We start from the raw sequence: 24,148 nt of genomic DNA on the forward strand, positions 1-24,148 counted from the left end.
ATTAGCTCTTAATGAAAGCCTCTTCGACGTAACATGCAACCTGCAGAATTTCAGCTCTGTTTCTTTTATCAGAAGTCTGAACATGCCTGAGATTGGATATACTATAGCTGATATTCCAATGCATCTTCAGTGGTTCTTCATTGTACTCTTTTTCTGCAGAGCTAACTAAACCCTCGTTTCCACCAAGCGGTCCGGTTCAGTTTGGTTCTCATTTATTGGCGTTTCCACCGTCAAAAGTGGGGAATGGTACCAAAATAACCGATCTGTATCGTCCTATTTTTTTGCTACCCTTCTGTTAGGGTGCCAAGCGTACCGATCCAACCCTAAAAGCGTCTGTTGATTGGTCCAAGGTATCGCCACTTCCCATGCAACAGCAGTAATAAAAGACAAATACAAAAAGCACCATGATGTTTTTTTGGCCATTTTTGCCTTTATTGGAGAGGACAGCTGAAGAGAGACAGGAAATGTTTAGAGGAGAGTGTGGGGGGATGACATGCAGCAAAGGGCCTGAGGTCAGATTCGAACCCACGGCCGTTGCAACGAGGAATACAGCCTCCGTACATGAGGTGCAAGACACAACCGCTAGTCCATTGGCGCCCCACATGAGAGTCTTTTTTTAAGGCTGTTTTTGCGACTAAAATCAATGCACTGCCCCATGGACGACCTTGGAGGTTACGACCTCTGCAGGACGTCCTCCATTGTTGCCCTTTGTTTACTGTTTTCTTCTTCTGTACCAAACTGTACTGAACCAAACCGGACCGCTAAGTGGGCTTAAGGTAATATAGGGTATAGGCAAGACTGTATTCATTCAAAGATGGACGCACAGCTGCTGGTCCATGGTGTGTTTGGACATGATATTTCAGGAAATGGTGGCACGGTTGAGAACCACTGTCCTAGCTCACAGTTATGTTCTATACTGCTCGTGTGATGAACTAGTATCTGAACTACAGAATGAAAGAAGAAACAATAACTGATGGACTCACCTGTTGGGAGTTCCCGTTTCAGCAGAGGATGAGCAGTGAGGAAGAAAAACAAACGACACAGGTTAGGCTTCAGATTTTACAGCAAAAACTCTTAACACAGAGCTGCATTTCAATCATACATATTCCATTAGTAACAATGCAGTAGCTCCACAAAGAGTGCTTAAAAAACGTCACATTTAAGGTAGTGTTTGGGACGTAAGCACATATGTGTCACTTCATCTGATAGACTGTATATGAGTAGATGTTCAGCAGAAAACACAGACCACCAGATTGTGATTCAACCCCCTCCCCATTGACACACAGGAACACACACACACCATAATGAAGCAGCCGTGTGTCAGGAGTTTGACCTTGTGTTTGTGTGACAGTAACAGATGAGTCTTGACATGAGGTGTTCTTTGTGTGTGTGTGTATATCTGCACAGATTTGATCCAGTTTCTAAAAATGTTCTATTTACTGAATTTAACCAGTTTCCAGCACATGCCCAGTAGATATTATTATGCAGAGAGAGTGTGTGTGTTGTAGGGATGTGCGGAAAGAGCTCATCAATAAAGGTCAAGAGGGCAGTTTGCTATGGAGCAGATAAAGAGACATAAGGACAGAGAATGAGGGGAGGGGGATTCTCATTAAAGCGTCCACACACTGCCGTGTCGCAGTTGGCTCTGATAAAAAACATTACAAGGAGGGGGGTCCTCAGGGATTAAACACGTCATGTGGCATCAGTTTTCTAAGAGAAAGATGTGATGAAGTGCTCTGAAAAACTGAAAAATGGTTCATTATCAATTAATCTGATCAGTCCGTCCAACAGAAGGAAGGACCCTGGAGGGTTTTTTCTTTTTTACGCACTTTTAATAAACATACTTGACCTGATTCTGATTATTTGTTACAGACTTAATCACTGTGACAGAACTAACAATAAAAGGCACTTCTGGGTGAACATCAGTGGCGTTAACCTTCGACCTACGCAAGAGATAATGATATGTAAGAGAAATTGGTTTAATAGCCTTCGATACTGTTGACCAGGCAATTATGAAAGATAGATAAAAAAAGACACTATCAGACTGTCTAAACAATCTGTATGTTGGTTTGTAAATTATTCATCAAACAAATCACAATGTGACCAGGTTGAAGGCTTTACTTCCTGGTATGTTGAAGTTAAAAAATGGTGTGCCACAAGGCTCAATCTTGGGGCCACTGTTATTCACACTTTATATTAACAGTATCGGTCACAATGTTTCTAATGCAAATTTTCATTTATATGCAGATGATTCTGTTTTTTTATCACTCTGCAAAAACCAAACAGGGACTTCTTAATAAAGTCGTGACATCAGCACTTAAACATTACCAGCAGCATCGGGTTGCATTAGCCCAGTGCAACACATTGAGGCGCAAACTTTATTCATATATGGGTTTTTTTCTTTTCAGGTGAACCCCTCCTTGTCCAACTGTAAGCGCTTCCAACATGCAGTAGGCAAAGAGAGATGGCCCAGTCCACTCAGGGACGCTGTGTAGCGGCATAAAAACTGAAGGAGAACCAACAGACTTTCCAAATGGAAGAAAATACTTTCTATGGCCTAAAAAGACAAACAGATAAAAACCGAATCCACTTTGAGATGCATATCATTTCTTGATTGATTGCAGAATCTAGTTTCAGATGTTTATTGGCACTCGCCTGCTGCTGTCTTTGTCCCTGCTGGTGAAACAAGACTGAGGAGTGGTGGGGAGTTTGGAAGAGAGGTTTTTTGAAAAATCTGCCTATAAGATCAATTAAAAATAATTTGCAGACAAAGAGCTTTCTTCTGGTAAAGACTTCGGTTTTAGATGCCTACCACTTCTCTCTGGATTCAAAGGTTTGAGCATCACTTAATGAGGACACTCTGTATTACAATAATTCTCCGTTCTATATTTTCATTTACTGGATTCTGTCCCCTCCACACAAAAAAACCCCAAGAATATTTCTAATATGAAATGAAGCCACAGAGTGGAGTTTATCTAGAAGTGACAAGCTGATGAAATCTTTGTCAGAAATAAATGAAAGCCTGTCTGTCAGTTTATCATAGCGTGCTGAATACATTAAGGAGAGGTCAGTGTGTTATAAAGGGTATTATACAAATGGTCTCTGTTGGGCATGGTGTGTGTGTGTGGTGTGTGTATATTTGTGTGTGTTTTTATCAGATCAATAGGGCATCATAAGTCCAGAGTTTAAAGGTCAGGCTTATAAAAAAAACAGAGAAAGATGGCGCCACAGGAGGGCTGAGAAAAAAGACAGAGCAGCTGACAGCTGTGTGTGTGTGTGTGTGTGTGTGTGTGTGTGTGAGTGTGTGTGTGTGTGTGTGTGTGTGTGTGTGTGTGTGTGTGTGTGTGTGTGTGTGTGTGTGTGTGTGAGACACATAAGCCAGGTGTCCTTGGGCCGTTCTCAGTATCAAATAATTTTTCATTGTACAATTGTGAGACATTCATCTTAGATCTAAGAAAAGAGTTAGTGTGTGCCTTGTGTGTGTGTGTGTGTGTGTGTGTGTGTGTGTGTGTGTGTGTGTGTGTGTGTGTGTGTGTGTGTGTGTGTGTGTGTGTAGTATGTAGTGTGTGTAGTAAAGGGTCAGAAAAGAAAGAAAAGAAAAAGGCATGACTTCTCCTTTTCTTCTATCTGCTTTTGTCCCCAGTTCCCCTCAGGAATCCATTTAACAGCAGAATCCCGTCAGGCTCTTATTCCTGTCGTTATGGACAGGTATGAGAATATATGTGACTGTGTGTGTGTGTCTGTGTGTGTGTTGAGAGTATATTACTATAATATATTAACGTGTGCATGTTTGAATCGATGATCTTCTTTGAATTTGCACAGGCTGAGCCACCCAAAGAGACGCACTATCACCTCGGGATATGAAGTCTATTCTCATGATAATCAAATGTTAATGGGATCACTGACGGCGCCCCGGCAGCACACGTATGGTTTCATTTTTCATAAATGAATTACCATCGCCTATTAAACCTGTTCAATGACGTTCGGGTAAAATTAAGTATTTTAAATTGAGTTTTTTTTTTTCTTTTTTTAATCCATGTTTATCAGATCCACAACCTTTGACCCCGTGTATTCATCTCGTCTCAGACTGGAGAGTTTCTCTTAAGTTTGTTCGTTTGAACGAGGCATTGCTTTGGGGAAAATATTCAAAACCATCTTTTAAATCCAGCACAGCAATGAGCCGACCAAAGAAGACGGGACTGTCGTTCTATGGATGGAGATTTATTGTGATGTTTCTTTTTCTGTTTGTCGTGATGCTTTTCATGTCGTGTGTGAAGCATGCTGAATATTCTTGTTGCTGAAACGTGCTAAATAAATAAAAGATAGTATTTTAGAGATGCTGTCTTTCTTCTCGAGTCAACGGTTAGATGAGGACGATTATTGTAGAATTGAACTTTTTATTTGACTTAGATTTTTTTTAAACCAGAACTAACCATAGATGGAGGACTGGGTCAATGTAATAAATGATGTCACTTCCATACTGGTTGCCAGGTTGCAGTGGGAGGAGCTTGTCAATCATAGGCAGCACCTTACCTCCCTTCATCGTCTATTTCACTCAAAATGGAACTATCATTCATCAAACTAACATCGATTTGTTTTTTTCACAGCTAGACTACACTAATTAAGTAAATGTTTACTGAGGTAACCATGTCACAGTTTAAAACAGAGGCTGTTTATCCTCTGCTGGACGGGGACACTTCTTATAGTCATGGTTAAAACTTCAGGTTTACTACAGTTCAGTATAACTGCTTTCATTACACAGTCCAGTCTAGCATGAGATATGTGAAAAATAACGGGCACAGCAGGCCTCTACATATCTTGACTTAAAGTCCCCAGTGCAGCCCATGATACCAAAAATCCTGGATTCTACATTTCCCACGACATTGTCTTTCAATGTCTGTTTAACTCCCCAGTTCATTCATGCTGCATGAAGCTAACTACACAACTATTTGCATCTGTGTGTTGACTCTGTATGTGATTGTACGATGCAGACATTTCACAAGGCAACAACCACATTCTGTGTTTGCATTGGAGATCTGTGCTGCTGTATATTGTGCTTTTTTCTCAACACCATGTTTCCTCACTTCAACTTCACCATGCCAGTTGAATGCGGTCTAATCGACCGAGAAAGGGCAGATAAGCTCTTAAAATGATCTGCCCTTTGCCGAAACGCTGCAAGCAATGACTTTTACATTGACGGAACAAACTGGAAAGGCTTTCTAGTTTGGAGTCAGAGGTGTGTTCTTGCAAAAATGTTTGTCAGGAATGGTTGGAAGAATATGAGCACAAGAAATACATCTATTAACTACGCTTGTTTGTCCAAATTCAATCCCAGCAACACTATATTTTGGGGTAACTGTAGTTAAAAAAACATTTCTTAGCCATCCATTTTAGATCATTTTTCTTTCACTGTATTTAACGTCACAGTTTTTCATGTTGCATTTAAGCCATCGAGCTGTAAGAAACCGTGGTTAAGTGTATCTGATGATTCTTGACTTACGATCTTGTGGGACTTCGATGGCTGCTGCTTCGCGCCACAGTAGCAGCAGTAATGACACGAGAGCCAGGGCCGTGTGCCCGCCCTGCCCCGACATCTCTCCCCCTCCGATTGGCCGGCCTCAACCCCGCTCCTCTCCTGATTGGCTAGATGGTTCTTCTGACAGCCGCGCTGAGGACCTGAGAGTACAGACCGGGGACAGAGACAGATGGTTAGGATGAAGACAGCGAAGTAGACCGTACAGTAAATGGAAAGAATAAACTGTTTGTGTGTGTGTGTTTGTATGTGTGTGTGTGTGTGTGTGTGTGTGTGTAGCTGTGTGTAGCTGTGTGTAGCTGTGTGTAGCTGTGCTTGGATTCTGGCACACGAGTGTGTGTCGACTCTGGCCTACATTCACAGCTGAGTCCCCGTGTGGCTCCCCTGAGAGAGCAGCCTAGAAACAAAGCCAAGGAGACGCTCTGTGGCACCGAGTCTTAAAGTGGGATCAAGCTGCAATCACAAGCTGCTTCACAGAGAAACGCAGGATGCTTCCAATTATCAACGAGACTTGTGTTGAATTCATCAATTAAACGTCTTTGAAACAATTTGTGTTTTCATATTTTTTAACTGGAAGCTACACAAAGGAGTGTCAGACTTCATATCACAGGGACATTCATCTATAATACTTATACTCAGACGTTTTGACTCACAGGTCTCCTCTCAATATTCCCGATCTAGACGATCCTGTCTGACATCTTTCAGGGTTTAACATAAAATGCTAAATGGAAATATAGCAAAAGAAATCCCTAAATGAGCTCTCTATAGAACCTAAATTTGATGACAATGAATTATTAGAGTCATTTACGGACATCACATCAACACCTTGACTTTTACAGAAGCATTTCTCTTAACAGCAGATAGAAAAGCAGGAAGCTCCACCCACAAGTTTGTCAAATATCGTTGACACTTAGCAAGGACCAGCATCAGCTGTATTTTATCTTAAATTGTCTTTTTGGGGCTTTTTGGCTGCAACATGTCCATAGCTTTAAAGAGGACATATTATCCCCCTTTTCCACCTTTTCAAACAGTCCCCTGTGGTCTAAATGAAACATCTGTGCTGTGCTTTGGTCCAAATATAACATGAATCAAGCAGCAGAGGAGGTTTGTGACCCTGTATAAACCAGCTCTCTCAGAACGCTCCGTTTTGGTGTGTGTGTCTCTTTAAACGCAATGAGCCCCCCCCCCCCCCCCCAAGTTTTCCCAGTAGACATCACTCCTTCACTAGTGAGAATAAAAAATGGCGAACCTGCGCAAAACTTTTGTTCTAGGCTGGGGGTGGAGTCCATGGGTGGAGATACCAGGGGAGGGGAGGGGATTTTGTTTTTTACCAGAATCCCACTGTGACATCACAAGGAGAGCAAATGTGAAGCAGAGCATTTTTCTCTGTGTTGTAAGACTTATGCAGACCACAAACAAAGGACTGGATGGGTTTATTTCACATTTTGTGGGTCAGCAGACACTCAGGTTACCCAGATATATGTTAAGTGGATTTTTCACAATATGTCCCCTTTAAGGTAGATAGATTCACTGCAGAAGTATTTATCTAGCTCCTACGCTGTGACTCGTAGTTTTAATGTCTACAGAAGAAGGGTGTGTGTGCACATTTCCTGCAATTATATAATTTCAGACCAGAAACTGTTGATAAAATATTTATCAGGGGAATAACTCGCTGTATGTAGTAGTCTTCGTGTCTGTAGGCACATTATGCATGCATGTTTCTGTGATGCAGTCAAATCAGTAGAAGAACACGGTGCTCAACTTTCAGAGGATGTATTCATCTGGCTAGAGGGGAAGACATTTGTTCAACATTTGTACTACTTCAGTGGAACAGTGAAATAAAGGAAATGAGTGTTCTGCTTAAAATACGTTTGTGCAAAGTGCTGTTTTTTTAACTTATGGCATTATCTCATTAATGGATTGTATTCAAACTACAAGCCACAGATTGTTTTACAAATGAAGCGAGATACTGTAAAAGGAGACCGATCTTAGTTAGCTTAATAAGCACAATAATGTAGAGCTCTAAATCTCTACAAAAGCTTCAGGTTAACCTGCGGGACACTGCATCTGATTTTGACTTTTCTTCTTGGCACTTTGTTAAGCAGCCAATGATTTCTAATTAACTCCCCAACACCTCCTCATGACAGCTACTCCTGTGTTCTGGCAACCATACCAGGACCACCTGCCCACCGTTAATCCCTGTCCCCCCCATAGTGCTGTGCTGCAGTCCCCCACCAGGATCAATCCTTCACTCTGCTTCAAATCACAGCACAGTGAAACCAATGACAACAGGATACAGGACTAATCAGGTGGGATGGAGGGTTTGAATTTCAAATATAAGGGAAAAGAAGGAGGGTGGAGATGTGATGAAACACAAAGCACTGATGAGCTGCTGAAGGAGACATTACAATTAAATAAATTCATATTATGTTGTAGAAACAGGACTCACAATAGATCCCTTCTGTTGTGTATTTAGCAGTAAACATATATCTGCTCATTTCTCAATATTTTAATATCTAAGCGTGTTCTGGTTTCTTCCTGCAGTCCGTTTGTTGTCACCGAAGGATTGACCAATCACTGGCTTGGGCTGTATGCAGGTAAACACATGGCCTGATGTCTGTGCTAAACTTTGAATCAATCAGAGATCGTCTCACTTCAATTTAGCTTTTTTTTAAATCAGTTTTATTTTGTAAGCTGGTATCTGTTGAAATGAAGCCCAACATGATGTGAGGCAATTCAATGTGTTGCAATACAAGTAATAATTGTAAGGGTTTTTTTTTTTAAATATTGTAATTTTTATTTTTATTTTTCAAAATAAAAGATAAACTTCAGACTTATGCTAAAGTGAAGCTGCTCCAGCATCCCTTCTGGGCCTCCATACATGTGTGGTGGGGACCCTGTCCTCTGACTGGATTTTAATGTTCTGGTTTGTTCCTGTTGACTCGGGATGTTTCTGGGCGGGGAGTTAGTGTGTTTCCATCAGCCAATGACAGCGCAGCAGGTGAGTTTAGGAGTGGATACAATTCAGTGATTGGTCGGCATTCAAACCGGCAAATATTGCAAATGAGGACGTAGCGGGTGAGAAGAGAAAATGTAATCATAGTGATAAAGCTTGTTCCAAAATGAGGGTGAACCTTGGGTTAGCCTTCACCTGCAGACACATTGTTGGTCTGCTTCCTGTTGGACAGGCAGGTACCAAACACCGGCGGTTAGCTTGTGCTAACGTGCTAAATGCTTGCAGTAAATGTACAAACTAACTGGAATAGTAAAATTAACCTTTTTAACCAATGTGCCACACCGTGCAAAAGTCAGCACGAAGCATGGCAGCAATTACATCAGAATTATTCGTACTATTCTGTTTCTGTACGATCATTCAAACTGTGTTTTTTCCTTAAATTGATCCAAACTGTCACAAAAAAAGACAAAATTTAACGTCAGCCTTTGTCTCTTTAAACAATGAGCGCTGCAGGAACAGACTGATTTCACAACAGAGGGGACTCAACAGCTTTGTGGCCTCAGGGCAGTCATCAGATTTCACCCAAAACCTGCAACACCTACCCCACACACCCACACACACACACACACACCCACACCCACACACACACACACACACACACACACACACACACATTTATACATAAACCATCTGGTGGTATGTCAATCCAACACTATTCAACAACATAGCTAATCTGCCCCTGGGGAGCTAATACCCCAGTATTGGCTGGCATGAGATGTCAGTCACATACAGCCCCTAACACACACACACACACACACACACACACACACACACACACACACACACACATACACACACACACACACACACACACACACACACACACACACACACACACACAGAAACACAACACGCATGGATGCAGAAGCACAGGGAGGTACACAACACAGTCACACATGGATGAAGACACGCCCCGACACACCCTCATTCCTCCCTCTAACACACACACACACACACACACACACACACACACACACAGACACACACACACACACACACACACACACACACACACACACACACACACACACACACACACACACACACAACACAAGGCATATCTCTGCCGCCCAGCTGTTGTGATACCTGACCTGTATCTCCCTCATCTCTGTTCATTAAGGAAACTCAGATAACACACTCACACACGTACAGCACAGCGGAGAGATGGAACTGGGAAAAGACCGAAACCAGTTTGGAATTGCAGATCTTTTTTTCAAGTGTCCTGGAAAGACGGGAATCAAGATAAAGCGGGAAGCAGAGAGAAAGAAAGATATGAAGAGAGATGAAGGCAGTGAAAACACTGAAATAGGTCAGTGTTCAACTTCCACATGTAGAACTCTCTACACACTGTGCATTATAGATGACAGCACACAGTGATACACAGAGGCTGAGAGCACAAACAGGGTCAGTGAACGTCACATACAGCGTACTACACATTACCTCACACGGCAGAGGAACAGCAGCAGCTGCTCTGCGGGCTGTGAAAACCTGCAACACATTTCACTAAATCAACCACAGAATCATGTTCAACACATGTTCATCACATGAGGATTTCAAATAAATTATACATCCTTTAATCTGCCTAAATGTGTACGTACTTGTCTTCATTGCACATTAAGACGTTTTATTCTCTTATGCAGGAAAGTTGAAGATAAGAAGGGTTCTTGGTTGAGACCTTTTGTCACCTAGAGGTTGACCAAGCAACCGACCGGGACTCAGGGAGGTCACTGCACTTGGCAAGAAAATAGTCCTCCATACATCCTCCTCTAAAAGTACATATAGATGTTTTTATAACTCAGTTCACACAGAATAAAAAAAACACACATTAAAATGTTTAAGAGTAGCATACGGAGGGCAGAATATGAAAGTTGTCTGAAGCTTCATCAACAACAAATGTTCAGTTCAGAATGTCAAAAAGAATATTTGCCCCAATATGAACCTCTGACATCGAGAGACTGGCTTCAACACTTATGATTCTGTTACTTTTATATTTTTAAGCTGCATTTATTCACTACTATCTTTCTATAGAAATGAGACTCAATATTATCTCTTAACTCAAGTTTCTCTTCTGACTTTAAGTCTGCAAATAGTCGAGAATCTGGCAATTTGAACGTATCGATAACACAGGGGCAAGATTCAGTAAATTTATATATTTTGGGATGATTTTAGCGAGGTGATGTAATGCAACATACTGCAATTTCTAACATTGAATTAGACTGCAATATTTTATTGAATAGGAAAGCTGTTCTACTATGAAACACCTGAAAAAAAAACATCCACCCTGTGCATCAAATCTAGGTTGAAATAGTTGGATCTGCATTAAATCACCTTTAACATCCAACCATATAATGCTACATTTTGTGCGATCTGAAAAACATTACAAAGCAAATAAGCATTAACACAAAATGATGACCACTGCATGAAAAAGAAAGTCTTCTCCCATCCCGGTATCTTACTTTCTTTTGGCTACTTTAGGAGCCTAGAGATACTGGCCGTTACCCCAAGAGGCTTAATCATCGAAGGAAAAAAGCAGAAATTTGCCCCATATCTGATAAATTTAGACAGTTTTGGCTTTCACAGTCCAGGCCATAAAACATCGAAAAGCAGGAGCAGTCCGAACTGGGCGACATCCTCTGGCAAAGGAGCAAGCACCAGAGTACCAAACAATGTCAACTTGTCAACTTGTGCCGGGTAGAAAAACACAAAACTGTGGCTCTACTTGACATTGTTTCAGGGGGTCTGGTCACAGGGCAGACGCAGCAGAGCAGCAGTTTGCCCTCGCTGGGTTGCCAGTCATGGGGATCTGGTGCAGTAGTTCCCCGGTCATGGGCACTGGCTCGGAGACATGACGGGTCAGCGTGCAGGTTAACTTATTTACAGGGTAGACTAGGGGGACGGGAAGATTCATGCACAGCTCCTGCATCAAACTGGCAGCTGTGGTTTGGTCGGCTGCCTTCACAGTGTGGCAGAGAAGCAGACTGCGCTTTGTTCACATTTCTGGTTGACCTAGCTAAAAATAAGTTGATTTACTCTCACACACACACACACACACACACATACACACACACACTGGGTGACCTAATAGACAAACCAAAACACAACCAGGTCAGTGTTACCTCGCTCTCACTTTAGGGCCACAACCGGAGGCAGACATTAGCATCACAGGGAGCGCTTCATGCTAACGCTACATTCATGTGTGCAGCATGAATCTCTCTCTGCTGCCTCTCAGGCTCCAAGCAGAAACAGACGGGCCTGTTGCAGGCTGTTTCTAAAATTAACATGTAGTTTGAATTTTTGTGTGTACACAGTGTGTTGTGCATCAGTGAGCATTGCTCAGTGACCTTCTGTGAGTGTTGGCAAAAGCGTGCTCAGAGTCAAAATCATGACACATGTTAACCCACTTCTTGAAACGTCGGGGAATTAGCATAAAATTGCTAAATGGAGCTTTAAAGAAAACAGTTCTTTGAAAACTATGTTGGGGGGGGGTTTGGAAAATGTAGGTCTCCTGTCATTTACACAAATACAGCAGCGTTTGGACCGTATGCGACGTGACCGCGGGATTATTTGTGTGGTTAAAAAACATGAATATTAACCCTTCAAGAAAACCGACTTTTTGTCTGGGTTAATAACATCATCTGGATCAGTACGCAGCCTGGTTTTTCTGCTTCCAGCTTCAGGGATTTTGTCTGAATGAACTCTACCGCCTCCAGCGACTTACTACAGTGGTGTTAGGCCAACAAACTCAGATTGTTTTTGCAGTAAAAAGAGACGTTATGATGTCAGCTGACCTGATTTTCTGGATGTAAAAAATGTTTTCATTCACGTCAGTCACAAGACAAGAATCAACTCTATAGATTCTTGTATGGAGGCTATAGTCCTCCGAGCGGGAGGCCCAGGTTCAAATCCGACCTGTGGCTCCTTTCCCGCATGTCGTTCTGCCCTGATTTCCGACTCTGTCCACCGTCCTAGCTCTAAAAAAAGGCTTAAAAAGCCTAAAATTAAATCTTAAAAGAAAAGATGGCTTCTTTTTCTGAAGCAATGCAAAGACATCTTAGTACCGACTGGCTCTCATGAAACTTTAGCTCACAAATGTCTTGGTGAAGTTGTAAAAGTTCAACTTGTGGGCGACCCCCCCAAAGTCTGCAAGTGATACAAACAAGGTAATTCACGTTCTGGACTGCACATATTTGTATCACACACCTTGGTACAATTAATTCTAGTGAAGTCGATGACATCTCTTGCCCTGTCAGGCAAAATACAGACAAAGAAAATAGATAAGATAAACCGTCATGTAACTTCCGCTGTTCCTGCAGCCAGCCTCTAGTGGACACTCAAAGAACTGCAGGATTTTCGACTTCCGCATTGGCTTAATTTTTCAAGACCGGAGTTTGCCGCTTGGTCTTACATACCGGTGAGTTTTATATTCCAGATTTTATGGTGCACATTTTTTCAGTTTTGGATGTGTGCCTTTGATTGAATCAATAGACTTTGATACTCTTTGAATTAAAGGCTTAATATGCAATTTTTCACACTTAAATGTAGAAATCAAGTATCTCCTCTGAAAATAACTCTGTGAGTCATGACTGTCTACAATGGGTGTAACACCCGAGTCCCACTGTCTGTGATGTTTTCAGAGTTTTCAGAGTCCTATCTTCACTTTGTTTACATCGCCAGGACGGCCGGCTGACTCCTCCCCTCGAGTATAAAAGTTGTTTAATTGAGGGACTAGAGAAAAGAAGAATAACATACTGTACTCACTGCTTAACTGTGTTTCTAGATCACGCTCATTTCAGGTAAATTTACATGCAGTGTGAAGATACCAGCATGATAAAGCATGCTAACACAACAATGCACCGCAAGTTGTTTTGGTTTCATGCTGGTGCTCAAGGGCGACATCTGCTGGATCAAAAAAAATCACATATAAAGCCTTTAAAGCCCTAACTAATTTTATTATCTCTCTGAAAATGCAGGAGTTAAAATCACCTCACTTTTAAATGAACTGTGAAAACGAGCATAATTAGCATAATTAAGATGTGATTATTCCAGCTGCACACACACAAAAGAAAGGCCTAATCAGCTGCTGGAGGTTTTTTTATTTGTGCTCTCTTCAGGAATATCTTCCTCGATTCAGACACTCACAAAGAACGAAGCATTATCAACCGCTCGTCTTTGACGGGAGATAACATGCTGCAAAAAAAGTGCAAAAAAAATGAAAGTACGCAGAGTCTCCAAACACGACCGCACAGTTTGTAATGGTCTTGTTTCTCACTGTTATCGTCATCTCCTCATTCCATCATGTGCAATTACACATGAAGCTCATTGTTGTGTTTCCTCTTTGTCCATGAAGGGAGAGCATTCATATTCAGCTATGCCCATCCCCGGCGCAGGACTCACAAACACTCAACACTCGCTCTTTGTGCCTTTGTTTGCAGGACTGGGGGATTCCATTAGAGGCATTTTGGATGATGATGATGATGATGTTGATGATGATGAGTGCTAATGGAGCTCTACAGGGACACAAACACAGAGACACGGGGCTGCGGAGGTGAAGGGACTGTTTGTCATCTACATTTTGTGGGTTCATTTGTGTGTGTAAACAAAAACCCTCGTTTCACACTTGAATCTCATGAACTGATTTCACATGTAGTCGTGTTTGTTGTGAATTTTAATGGCCATGCATGCAAAGAAAGCTGCTCGGTGCTCCTCATCCCTTCCCTCCTTCCTCATCCATTCCCTCCTTCCTTATCCCTTCCCTCCTTCTTCATCCATTTCCTCCTTCCTTATCCCTTTCCTCCTTCCTCATCCTTTCCCTCCTTCCTCATCCCTTCCCTCCCTACCCCCTCATCCCTTCCCTCCTTCCCATCCAACTCGACACACGCCTCTCCCTCGTCTCTCTCGTTCGCCCGATCAACCTCCCAGACCAGCCTCTCACACCTACACCCCTCTCATACACACACATCTGTCATTATATCTTACAATTCACATTAAATGTTTAAACAAGTATTGTTGTGCTGTGTTCGTTGCTAATGAATGATATTTTGCCTTGAAAAAATGACTCTAAACTCATGTCATGTCTCAAAATTTGAGAAAAAAAGAAATAGTGATATGACCTCTCTACATTTCCTGTCTCTCTTCAGATTTCTTCTCGATCAACGGCAACAAGGCCCAAAATATAATGTCGGAAAAAAATCAAAAATTAGCCATAAAAAGAATCCCTTCTTTATTTTTAGCTGATTTTAATCATTAATAACGCGGTGGGAACATTTGACTGTGAGGTTGAGATAGCGTTGTTTTATCCAGATCTTTCTCGAGGTTAACATTTTTAGAACCTACACTGACTGGTTGGAGGTCGAGCTTCGGTTCAGTGTCACAGGCCGACCTCCTAATTATCAGAAACCTTTTCTTTTCCTTCATTTTTCTCTCCACCTTCTAATTTGACTTACATCACATCTAATCCTGCTTCTTATACATTATACATTCACAGTAGAATATATTAAATGCAGTGAATGTAGGTCATGCAGATCTGCTGCTTAAGTTAGCACGATGAAGAAGACAGAGGAAGAAATGAGCCAAGGATCTTTTTTTTTTAAGTCTCCATTTGCATTTTCTTAAAACTGGAATTTGTAAATGTTCTCTAAAGAATATTTCCCAGCTGCTAGAAAAGGTTTCTTCTCTTTATGTGATGTGCACTTTTCTTCTGAAGAATCTAATTTTTATCTCTGTGAGAAGTAAAGCTTGAGGCAATAACACACTAAATGCCCCTTCAGCTATTTCTGTGACCTCCATATAAACCTCCAACATCAATTCTGTTTAACCAACAGCCCCTCCCCAAAAAAACCCTCCCCCCATCACACACACTTTACCCTCAGCAGCGCTACTGGGAGCGCTACACAAACTGGTAATAAAAACTGTACATAGCAGAAGATGAGCAGAAACAATCTGATCACAAACACAGCAATACTGGATGATCATGAACGCATGTGAGCTTCTGATTGGTCGAACTTTCCCTCTGCACAGAAATCAATCAAGGCAGCATGTTGAACAGAGGAAAGCATCACAGAGTGCGTATTCTGAGTCATGTGGCTCGTGATAAACCGAACATAAAGTGCAAATATTTTGTTTCACTGGGCAGGTCAAAAAGTTTTCAGGTACACGCTGTGGTCATTTGTTGGACTTTTAGGACCGCTCAGGGCGATTTCTGATGAATGAGGTCGGATAATAATTTTTCTCAAAAGCCTTTCTGAAATTGAAAAACTCGCTGGATGTTTCTCTGGCTCTTTCAACTCTGATTGGGAAACTCAGGCTGCACCGGAAATCTTCCTGAGCTAGTTGTTCACACATGCACCTCAAAGGGAGAGACTATCCCTGACGGACAAAAGGGGCGGGGTCTCAGGAGGCAGGACGGAAAAGAAGAAGGACAGACAAAGCAACACTTTTTTGCCTCTTCATCAACGTTACTCGCAGTGAGACGTCGCATTCTCACATCAACTCACCCCGACTTCCTGTGGAAAGTTTAAAGGGGACTGGAAGGAAAAAATTCAGGTAAAGTTGAGTTGAAAAATGTGTCCATTTGCGTTCACACATGAAGAGTGAACAATATACTTTGTTGTTCTTATACTTGTTGCTTTTTTGTAAGATGTAAAATGTGCAAAGCAACTTTTTTTAAAAGATTTTTTGGGGTCTAAAGCGCCTTTAGTGAGAAGACAGGACAGAGGATAGAGTCGGGCATGGGGATGATAGAGTGGGGGGATGACATGTGGTTAAGTGGAGAGGGTCAGAGTTGAACCCCAGCCGCCAAAAGGCCACCCTCATTATCGATAAGCTATGCAGCGTATCAATACAATGAAATTCGTCATTGGGCTTGAAGAACACGCAAAATGTCCGTTTGAAAGAGGGGACTTCTGTGAGTTAAAAGAAGCTCTTAGTCCGGTCTGTTTTTGTGAATGTAGGTGTGTAACATCCAACAGAAACGCTGACTTACCTTCACTGATGTGGACACGTCTCTTGTGTCTGTCCACCCACTGTGTCGTCTCCACTCAGCAGACCTGAAGAGACGCCGAGACAGAAAATAAACAAAGTTACAGCCTCGTGCTGAATGTGTTCACAGCGAAAACAAGCTCAAGTTTTGTTGCGCCCAGAGAAACACAGTTAAGATCAAATCTGAATAGACGAGCCCCGTCAGATGTGGTGACTGCTCATTAGTCTTTGTTAGTCTAAGTGCAGGAAGAAGAGGAAGATATAACGCTACACACACAAACACACAAACACACACACGCCTCAGGACTGTCTGCAACACTGTTTGTTTCTTCCACTGTGTGTTCGAGCTTTCAAAGAGCACGGCTGTACGCCAGCCGCTGCCCTTAGGATCAAACGATGCTCATTCCTGCTTTCTTTTTATCCGTCTCGTCTGAGCTGCAGCACCGAAATACACACACACACACACACACACACACACACACACACACACACACACACACACTCACTCACAGTCCGCCTGGAGCTGAGAGGAAAAGCCTCTATGGGAGTATAAAACACACATAAACACACACTGCAACTCCAATAAAGTCTGTGCTAAAATGAAAAATGTTTCAGTCAATACAAAAAAAAAACATTCGTTACTGTGGAACCAAAACATACGAGGGTAACTTCCCCCAGTTACACGCAGCTAAAGGCTTGTTGTCACAGATTATTTCCAGATGAAAAGGTAGTCACTGGTGCTCAAATTTATCAGAAGAGTTGCCCTTTATTTAGGTGTTGTACATCTTACACATATGGACACATGGTGGGTGGGGATTCAGTGAAAGAATCAAAGTGATGGAGCGATCTTAACGTCTCCCATTTTCAAACTTATCCAAGATGCTTTTCTCTGATTTTGGTTTTCCCGGTTCTCTCCCCGTCTCCCCGTGGCGCTGGGTTACACCCTCAACGATGGCAGCATGTCACCCCTCCCTCTCTTTTCCTGACATTTATTTATTTTTATTTTTTATAATTATTTTTATTACTTTCATGCTTTCCATCAGTCATACTTACAAGTTTTTATCAACACAAATAATACCATAACATTTAACTTAGTTTACACTTTTCAAGAGTGAAATCAGGTTCACATATATTATAGATATAATAGATATTTATCTTTATATCCCAAGACACAACAGAGAAAACACATAAAATAAAACAAAAGAAAATATATATATAATTAAATAAATATAGAAACATGTACATTAATGTCCCATTCATTCATCACACAATCTTTTCCTGACATTTCTTGTTTCTCTTCAGAACTGCTGTCAATAGAGGGAAAAGTGGACCAAATTATAATCTCCATAAAAAAACTGCAAATGTTCCTCACCGACACCACCAGTCTGCTGAAACACACTGAAGAGGTTTGGCTGCATCAACGCCAGATTGCGACATAAAGCAGTCACCGTGGTTGTTCTCATGTAGAAAGTCATGCTGCTAAGCTTCTGTTGTTTCATTTCTCAGCAGCCGCATCTTCTCTAGCGTCCACAAACGCTCTCCGCCTAAAACACAACGTTACTGATGCTGCATGTTTCAGCAGAGAGCGATATGTGGTTCATCTCAGAGAAGACATTGCTTTAACATCTTCACATCACATCAATATTTCAGAGAGTAACTTTTTATTTTCTTTCATTATGTAATTTTGCAACGATATCCTTCATAATTTATGATTGTAAGTGCATCTTTAAAAGTATCCTGTGGTGTGTTGAACTTCTACACATACAGATAATCACTTTAATTAAGCTGCTACATCATCATCACATTTATACTCGATCCGATGACTAAAGAGTTCATCCAATATGTGTTAAAGGCAATACATCCCCATCTGACTACTGTATGGCACACATTGAACATCTGCAGGAGACTTTTATAACTGGGTTAAGTGCATTGCCAAAGGGCACGGTGGTAGTATGCCCTACTTGAGGAGACTATAAGTGAATCAGGATGCAGCAATGTGTACTACCAACGTACACACAGATCTAAGAGACGATATTTAATAGGTGGAAGAAATTAGATATAGTAAGGTTTAATTGTAGCTGTGCAGTGATGAAGATGAATCAAATATGACCATTAAATCATTCAGGTTGTAGTAGGCAGCAGAGGAGAAAAGCCCGATAATTTTCTGGAAAAACAACAAGAACCTCACTCATATTAGCATGGAGTTGAAAAGTGTTTCATGTCTGTTGTGCAATCCCCTGGCTCCCTAGGTTTCAATAAAAGTGAAGTGGGATATCACCTGTGAACAGATGTTATCGGCTATTATATCTTTAAAAGGTTTGTCACAGTCACAGCAAATATAAAGGGAAGAGCAGTGGCCCCAGAACAGAGCCCTGTGGGACCCCACAAGTCAGAGAGTGGAATCAGACAAAGTCTCCCAAAAGACACCATGAACTTTCTCTCTGTTAGATAGGAAGAGAAATGCCATGCCTGGTATTCCAACCAAATCATGAAGCTTCTTACTCTGGATTTGATGGTTTAATGGTGTCAGCTGAATTAATCAAAAGCCAAAACTGACCTGAATGCTGCGGGCGAACAATTTCAAAATATGCTGTCTAAATGATGGTTTTGCACATGAGGATACTAATGGTTATTTACAGTAAATTCTGGGACATGTAGTGGTTACTGTTAGAAACACGATCCCCATTGATTATATGTTACACCCTCTGTCACTGCAAGGTCCAGTTTCTGATTGTGGTCTGTGTTTAGTTTAAGTTAAAATTTCCCTTTTGAATTTGAAAACATGCTGATGATGTCATGTTTGATCACAACTGGCAACACATACTTACAAAGGGATAAACTCTACATGTAATCTGCAGTTTCTGCTTGTGTGTGAATCTGATGTCTTAAATTTAGTTGCTCATAAATGTCAGAGACTCCTAAAGGTTTTGGGTCTGAGATGGCTCACTTCAAAGCTCCAACATTAAAGGCAGGGTTTGTGCCTGAAGTGTAAAGTAACTCCGTACTGAATTTGGTCATTTGTATTATATTCTGAGGTTGTCCTCTTTAAACGCACAGTATGTAAAATCCGCTGCCAGGGGGATCTCAATCAAAACAACAACAAAAGATGACGCCGAGGCTAGTGGGGAATCATGGGAGTTCTCTCTGCTACTCCCCCTCAATGTTTATTTTGATGTTTTTGAGTTTTAATTTCCGTTTATATCAAAGGCAGATATTCTGTATATGTCTGATTAATCCCTGTTCTGTATTAAAGCCTACAAAGGGTATTTGTGGAGCAAAAGAGCTTCAACATCTGGTATCACTTTAGAAAAGAAAGAAGTCTCTTGTTATGCAACAGGAAGTTCAGGGAGACAGTGAGACGGCCAAGAGACTCAAGATAAACACATGGATGCAGGAGGGGGATATTACTATCGGCACTTTCTCCAGTGACTGTGCAGACTTAAAACACTTCACAGTACTCAGCGCTCGCAGTATCTCTGACTGTGCTGTGTGTTTGATATTCTGCCCCCATGTGTGAAAACATTGAGCCTGAACTAAACTAAAGTTGTTTGGCTGAATGTGTGTTCAGCTTTCTCGGCCTGTGGTTTAAATAAATCTTTCCAACAGGACTGTTTCACACCTGCAGATGCATCGTGAATAAATGTACCTGGAACTAACACACAGTCCGTTCTTTCATTAAACACAGAGCATGCTGAAATGTGAGCAGGGGGATACTCCTAGATGTCTTTGTTCATTAAATTTAATTCGTCTTAAGATCGAGCTGAAAGCTAATTAAATTCACTTTACTTTAACTTTAAGCTCATTATCATTTATCGAAGATCGAGCAATTAAGTCCTAATTGAAAAAAAACACGGGGGACAGCTTTGATTACACAATAATGACTCAATAAGCTGCAGCAAATCGAGTGTAACGCTGAAATTACTAAGCAACCCTCATGATGCTTTACAGACCCCTAAGGATGTCTCTCAAGTGATCCGGCACATGGTCCAGTTTCAGTCGGACTTACAGAAAAATATTCACTTCAATGTTGGAATTCAAGGTAAGTAGAGTATTCTGTATTTGGTTTTTGATTACTCAGAATAAACTTTATTATTATGATCTTAAATGACTAAAATGTCTCAACGTTTAGCCGGTTTCTTTTCTAATCAAACAGCAGAAGAAGCAAGAATGCGACGAGCTGTTTCTAAATAAAACATCAGACAGTAAATAATAAAGACTGAAAGTGTGAAGTAAATAAAGAAACGAGCGATGTTGTTGATGCTCTTCATCAAACACAGCCCAGTGTGGCTCTCGCTGACCTGCTTTCAACAGCCTCGCGGGACCACAAGGAGTCAGAGTGTGTGTGTGTGTGAGTGTGTGAGTGTGTGAGTGTGTGAGTGTGTGTGTGTGTGTGTGTGTGTGTGTGTCAGTGCGGGCACTTTAAAGTCCAGTCTATTACCTGCTATTCCCTGCTGATCTATAACAGGTCTAGCACTCATGGATTCACTAATGACTCTCCCTGAGCTCTGCATGTGTGTGTTCTGTTCTCCTCCATACATGCATAAAACCTCCACCCACCAACCTCCAATTCACCCTCCAGCTAAGGCCTTTGAACCCGGGTCCATTACTATTTACACACACACACACACACACACACACACACACACACACAAACACTCATTGGTCACACACAAAGTATATAGTAGGTCATGGGTCACGTTTTTAACGAGGCTGTGCAGTAAAACGTCTACGACAGTGACATCATTTCCTTGGTATAGATGATTCCATAAAGGGGGTTGCCATGACAACCCCTCTCAGAAGCTGATGGGATAATTGGGGAATGTGTAGGAGGTGTCGGTGTGGGCATTGTTAACCCAGTTTTTCAGTCATTGACTGCGGTGTATTTATGACAATCAGTGGGCAGAAACGGTAATCGTGCTCACAGCGGGTAATCCATCAAGCTGCCATCATTTGAAAAATAACTTGATCACACGTGGGAGCGCATTACTCCTGCGTGGTAATGCAGTTAAAAGCATGAACTCTGACTTTCTAGGCATTTTATGTGTGTGAGAGGGGGGACCCTGGAAGTCTGAGTCTATCGGCTTGGATCAAACCTCCAGATTGTGTCATCTTTGAGAAGGATTGAAATAAGTGTGATCCCATAAATCTGGATCATCCTGATCCCATGGTGACGGCTGGATTCAGAGATTAGAGGAACAAAATGTAAGAAAACTTGATATCTGTGTATCCTTATTTTCAGACGATCGCTCAGGAAGCCGACAGAAAGAGGACCTTTGGTTAAAAGTGTTTTCATGCACAGTACTAATACTGCTTTTTATCCTTCACCCTCATTACCAGATGTTGAAGTTTTAATTCGGCATAAAACATCAATATCCCTGTTTCATTTTCCCTCACCTCCACAAGAAATGTTTGAACTTACTTTTCTAATATTTAGATAAGTTGCAGAATGTAGACTGTTTCTGACTCCGTCCACTGGACATCCATTGAACCCTCCTTCCCTCAACAAAGCCCTGCTCAATTAACCCTCACTTCCTCTACGGCAGCAGAGCACGGACAAAACAAAGCGGTGTCAGATTGCAAACCCCGGCCCTCTGCAGAGAGGACAAGCTCCAGGGAAGGTAAGACCGAGGAAACGAGGATGGAGGATGGAGGATGGAGGATGGTGGAGGGGAACGCGTGGTTGCCAGGACGATATGCGTGTATATGTGTATGTCATGCCTGGCAGGAGCTGAGGCTGGATGCTTCAGAGTGACCTACTTTCAATCAAATGGATAGAGAGAGTAGGAGGAGGAGGAGAAGAGGAGACGCACAGTGGGGAGGCATTGGGAAGACTGGCAGGTTCACTGGTTTTATTTCATAGGAAAAAAATGGAAAAAGAAAAAAGAACAGGAAGGCAAAGGAGACGCAGAGAAAAAGAGGCGATAAGGAAATAAAAAAATGAAGAAAGAAAGAGTAGAGAGGGGAAGTTGATTGACCGGTCAAATGTGTGTGTGTGAGTGTGTTTTTATGTGTGTGTGTGTGTGTGTGTTTCTCCAGCCCTGAAGGGAAGCACCCCGCTGCTCCCAGATAAGTCAATCCCAAGTCATCTGAAGCTCTTTTATGAGGCTCCTTAATAAATGATGAGTGGCACCTGCGGCGATGAGAATACCTGTGTGATGTGGCGCCGGCTCATTTTGACTGACAGGTGCATGGGAGACGGATCAATCTGATGTTTACTAATGATTCTATTTCTACTACTGTAACCAGTGCTGCCATCTTTAAGAGTAGATTCAAATGCAATCACTAAAACATTTACCCACCCTAATATCCTTTTCATCCTTAAATGATCCTGTCTTAAAGCTGTTATCTGGAGGTTTTCAGTTTTAAAGCCGTCTTCAAAGTCTCCGTCTTGTACTGAAGGAGTTCTCATAATGACGGTCGAGCCCTGCGGCAGAAAGAGAGGCAGCAGCATTTGAAGTGATCTTTGTTATAATGAACCCTTTGTTTTCCCACAGAATACGTTTCCAGCTGTTAATCTCAGGTAGGCTTATTTATGGCTCCTTTCCACTTAGGTGTTAGCTTTGCAGAGCTCAGGTTGTAATCATACTCATTCACGGTCATGGATTATTTGTGGCACCTTAAAGGACGAATGTGCAACATGTTCCACATAAATATATCAGAAATCAAGTATATCCTGATGTGTAAATGTGTCTCTGAGTCCTGACTGTCTACAATGAGGGAGAAGCTCGAGTCCCCCTGGCTGTGTTGTTGTCAGAGCCGTGTTTACATGGACGGGACGGCCGGCTCCTCCCCTTGTGTATAAAAGCTGTTTTAGTCAAGAACTAGAGAGAAGAAGAAGAACATACTCACTGATTATTTGGATGTTAGTAAGAGTTTTTAGATCACGCTCATTCTGTGTCAGTTTACATGAAATGTGAAGCTACGAGCTAACTAAAGAGCGCTAACATTAGCATTGCTAACACAACAATGCAGGACACAGGTGATTGCAGCTCGAGTGGAACGGTGCTTAATTATGGTGCGTTCTAATCGTGTGAATGTGAGGGGAGAGGGGTTGGAGGTGTGTCTCTGGAGGAGAGCGAGGGCTTCAGGATGGAGGAGGCGTGGCCAAACAGCAGTTTGTTTTGGTTTAATGTCGCACATTCTTCCTTTAATATAGAACGGATCATATTTCCTTCACCTGTGCTAAGTCAAAACGTCCTCAGTGTAAAAGTTGTTTTATCTGCAGATTACAAACCACAGCCAGCAGTGTGAGGCGTTCAAGGACTACATCTGTGCTCAAACCACACAAACTTATAGTCTTAAAGCACGTGTTCCAGCACTCTTATCACTTTCAGTATTTTAAATTAAGACCCTATATTTCTGTTTTTTGACCAAGCCTTTGACGTTTGATATCAACACATTTGTGTATTAAAGTCAGCTGTCAATAAAGATTTGATCCTGCTGCTCTGTCTGAGTCTGTATTTGGGTTATTTGTCTGCAACTACAATCACTAGAAGGATATCAAATCAGTCAAACTGAACCACATCCATCATATCAAAGACCAATTTCAGCCCCAATCTCTGCATCTCACCAGCCCTTATCAGTAATATTTCCATGATGCTTACTTTGCAGTCCATCAACAA

General features: G+C 41.8%; 1 protein-coding gene across 14 annotated transcripts in view; it reads right to left on the reverse strand.

Moving 5' to 3' along the window:
- nfasca (neurofascin homolog (chicken) a) overlaps positions 1-24,148 on the reverse strand; it is a 93,679-nt gene that overhangs the window by 51,256 nt on the left and 18,275 nt on the right. For all 14 annotated transcript variants that reach the window (XR_010666456.1, XM_065955421.1, XM_065955419.1 and 11 more), the window contains exons 2-3: positions 16,531-16,594; positions 5,501-5,676 (exon numbers count right to left, since the gene is read on the reverse strand). Coding sequence is in view for 13 of the 14 variants with exons in the window: in XM_065955421.1 (XP_065811493.1) it covers positions 5,501-5,594 (94 nt within the window). In the remaining variant the exon portion in view is untranslated. The remainder of the gene's footprint in view (positions 1-5,500; positions 5,677-16,530; positions 16,595-24,148) is intronic.

This window comes from Labrus bergylta, chromosome 5 (assembly GCF_963930695.1).
Source record: "Labrus bergylta chromosome 5, fLabBer1.1, whole genome shotgun sequence".
In the NCBI taxonomy this organism is placed as follows: domain Eukaryota; kingdom Metazoa; phylum Chordata; class Actinopteri; order Labriformes; family Labridae; genus Labrus; species Labrus bergylta.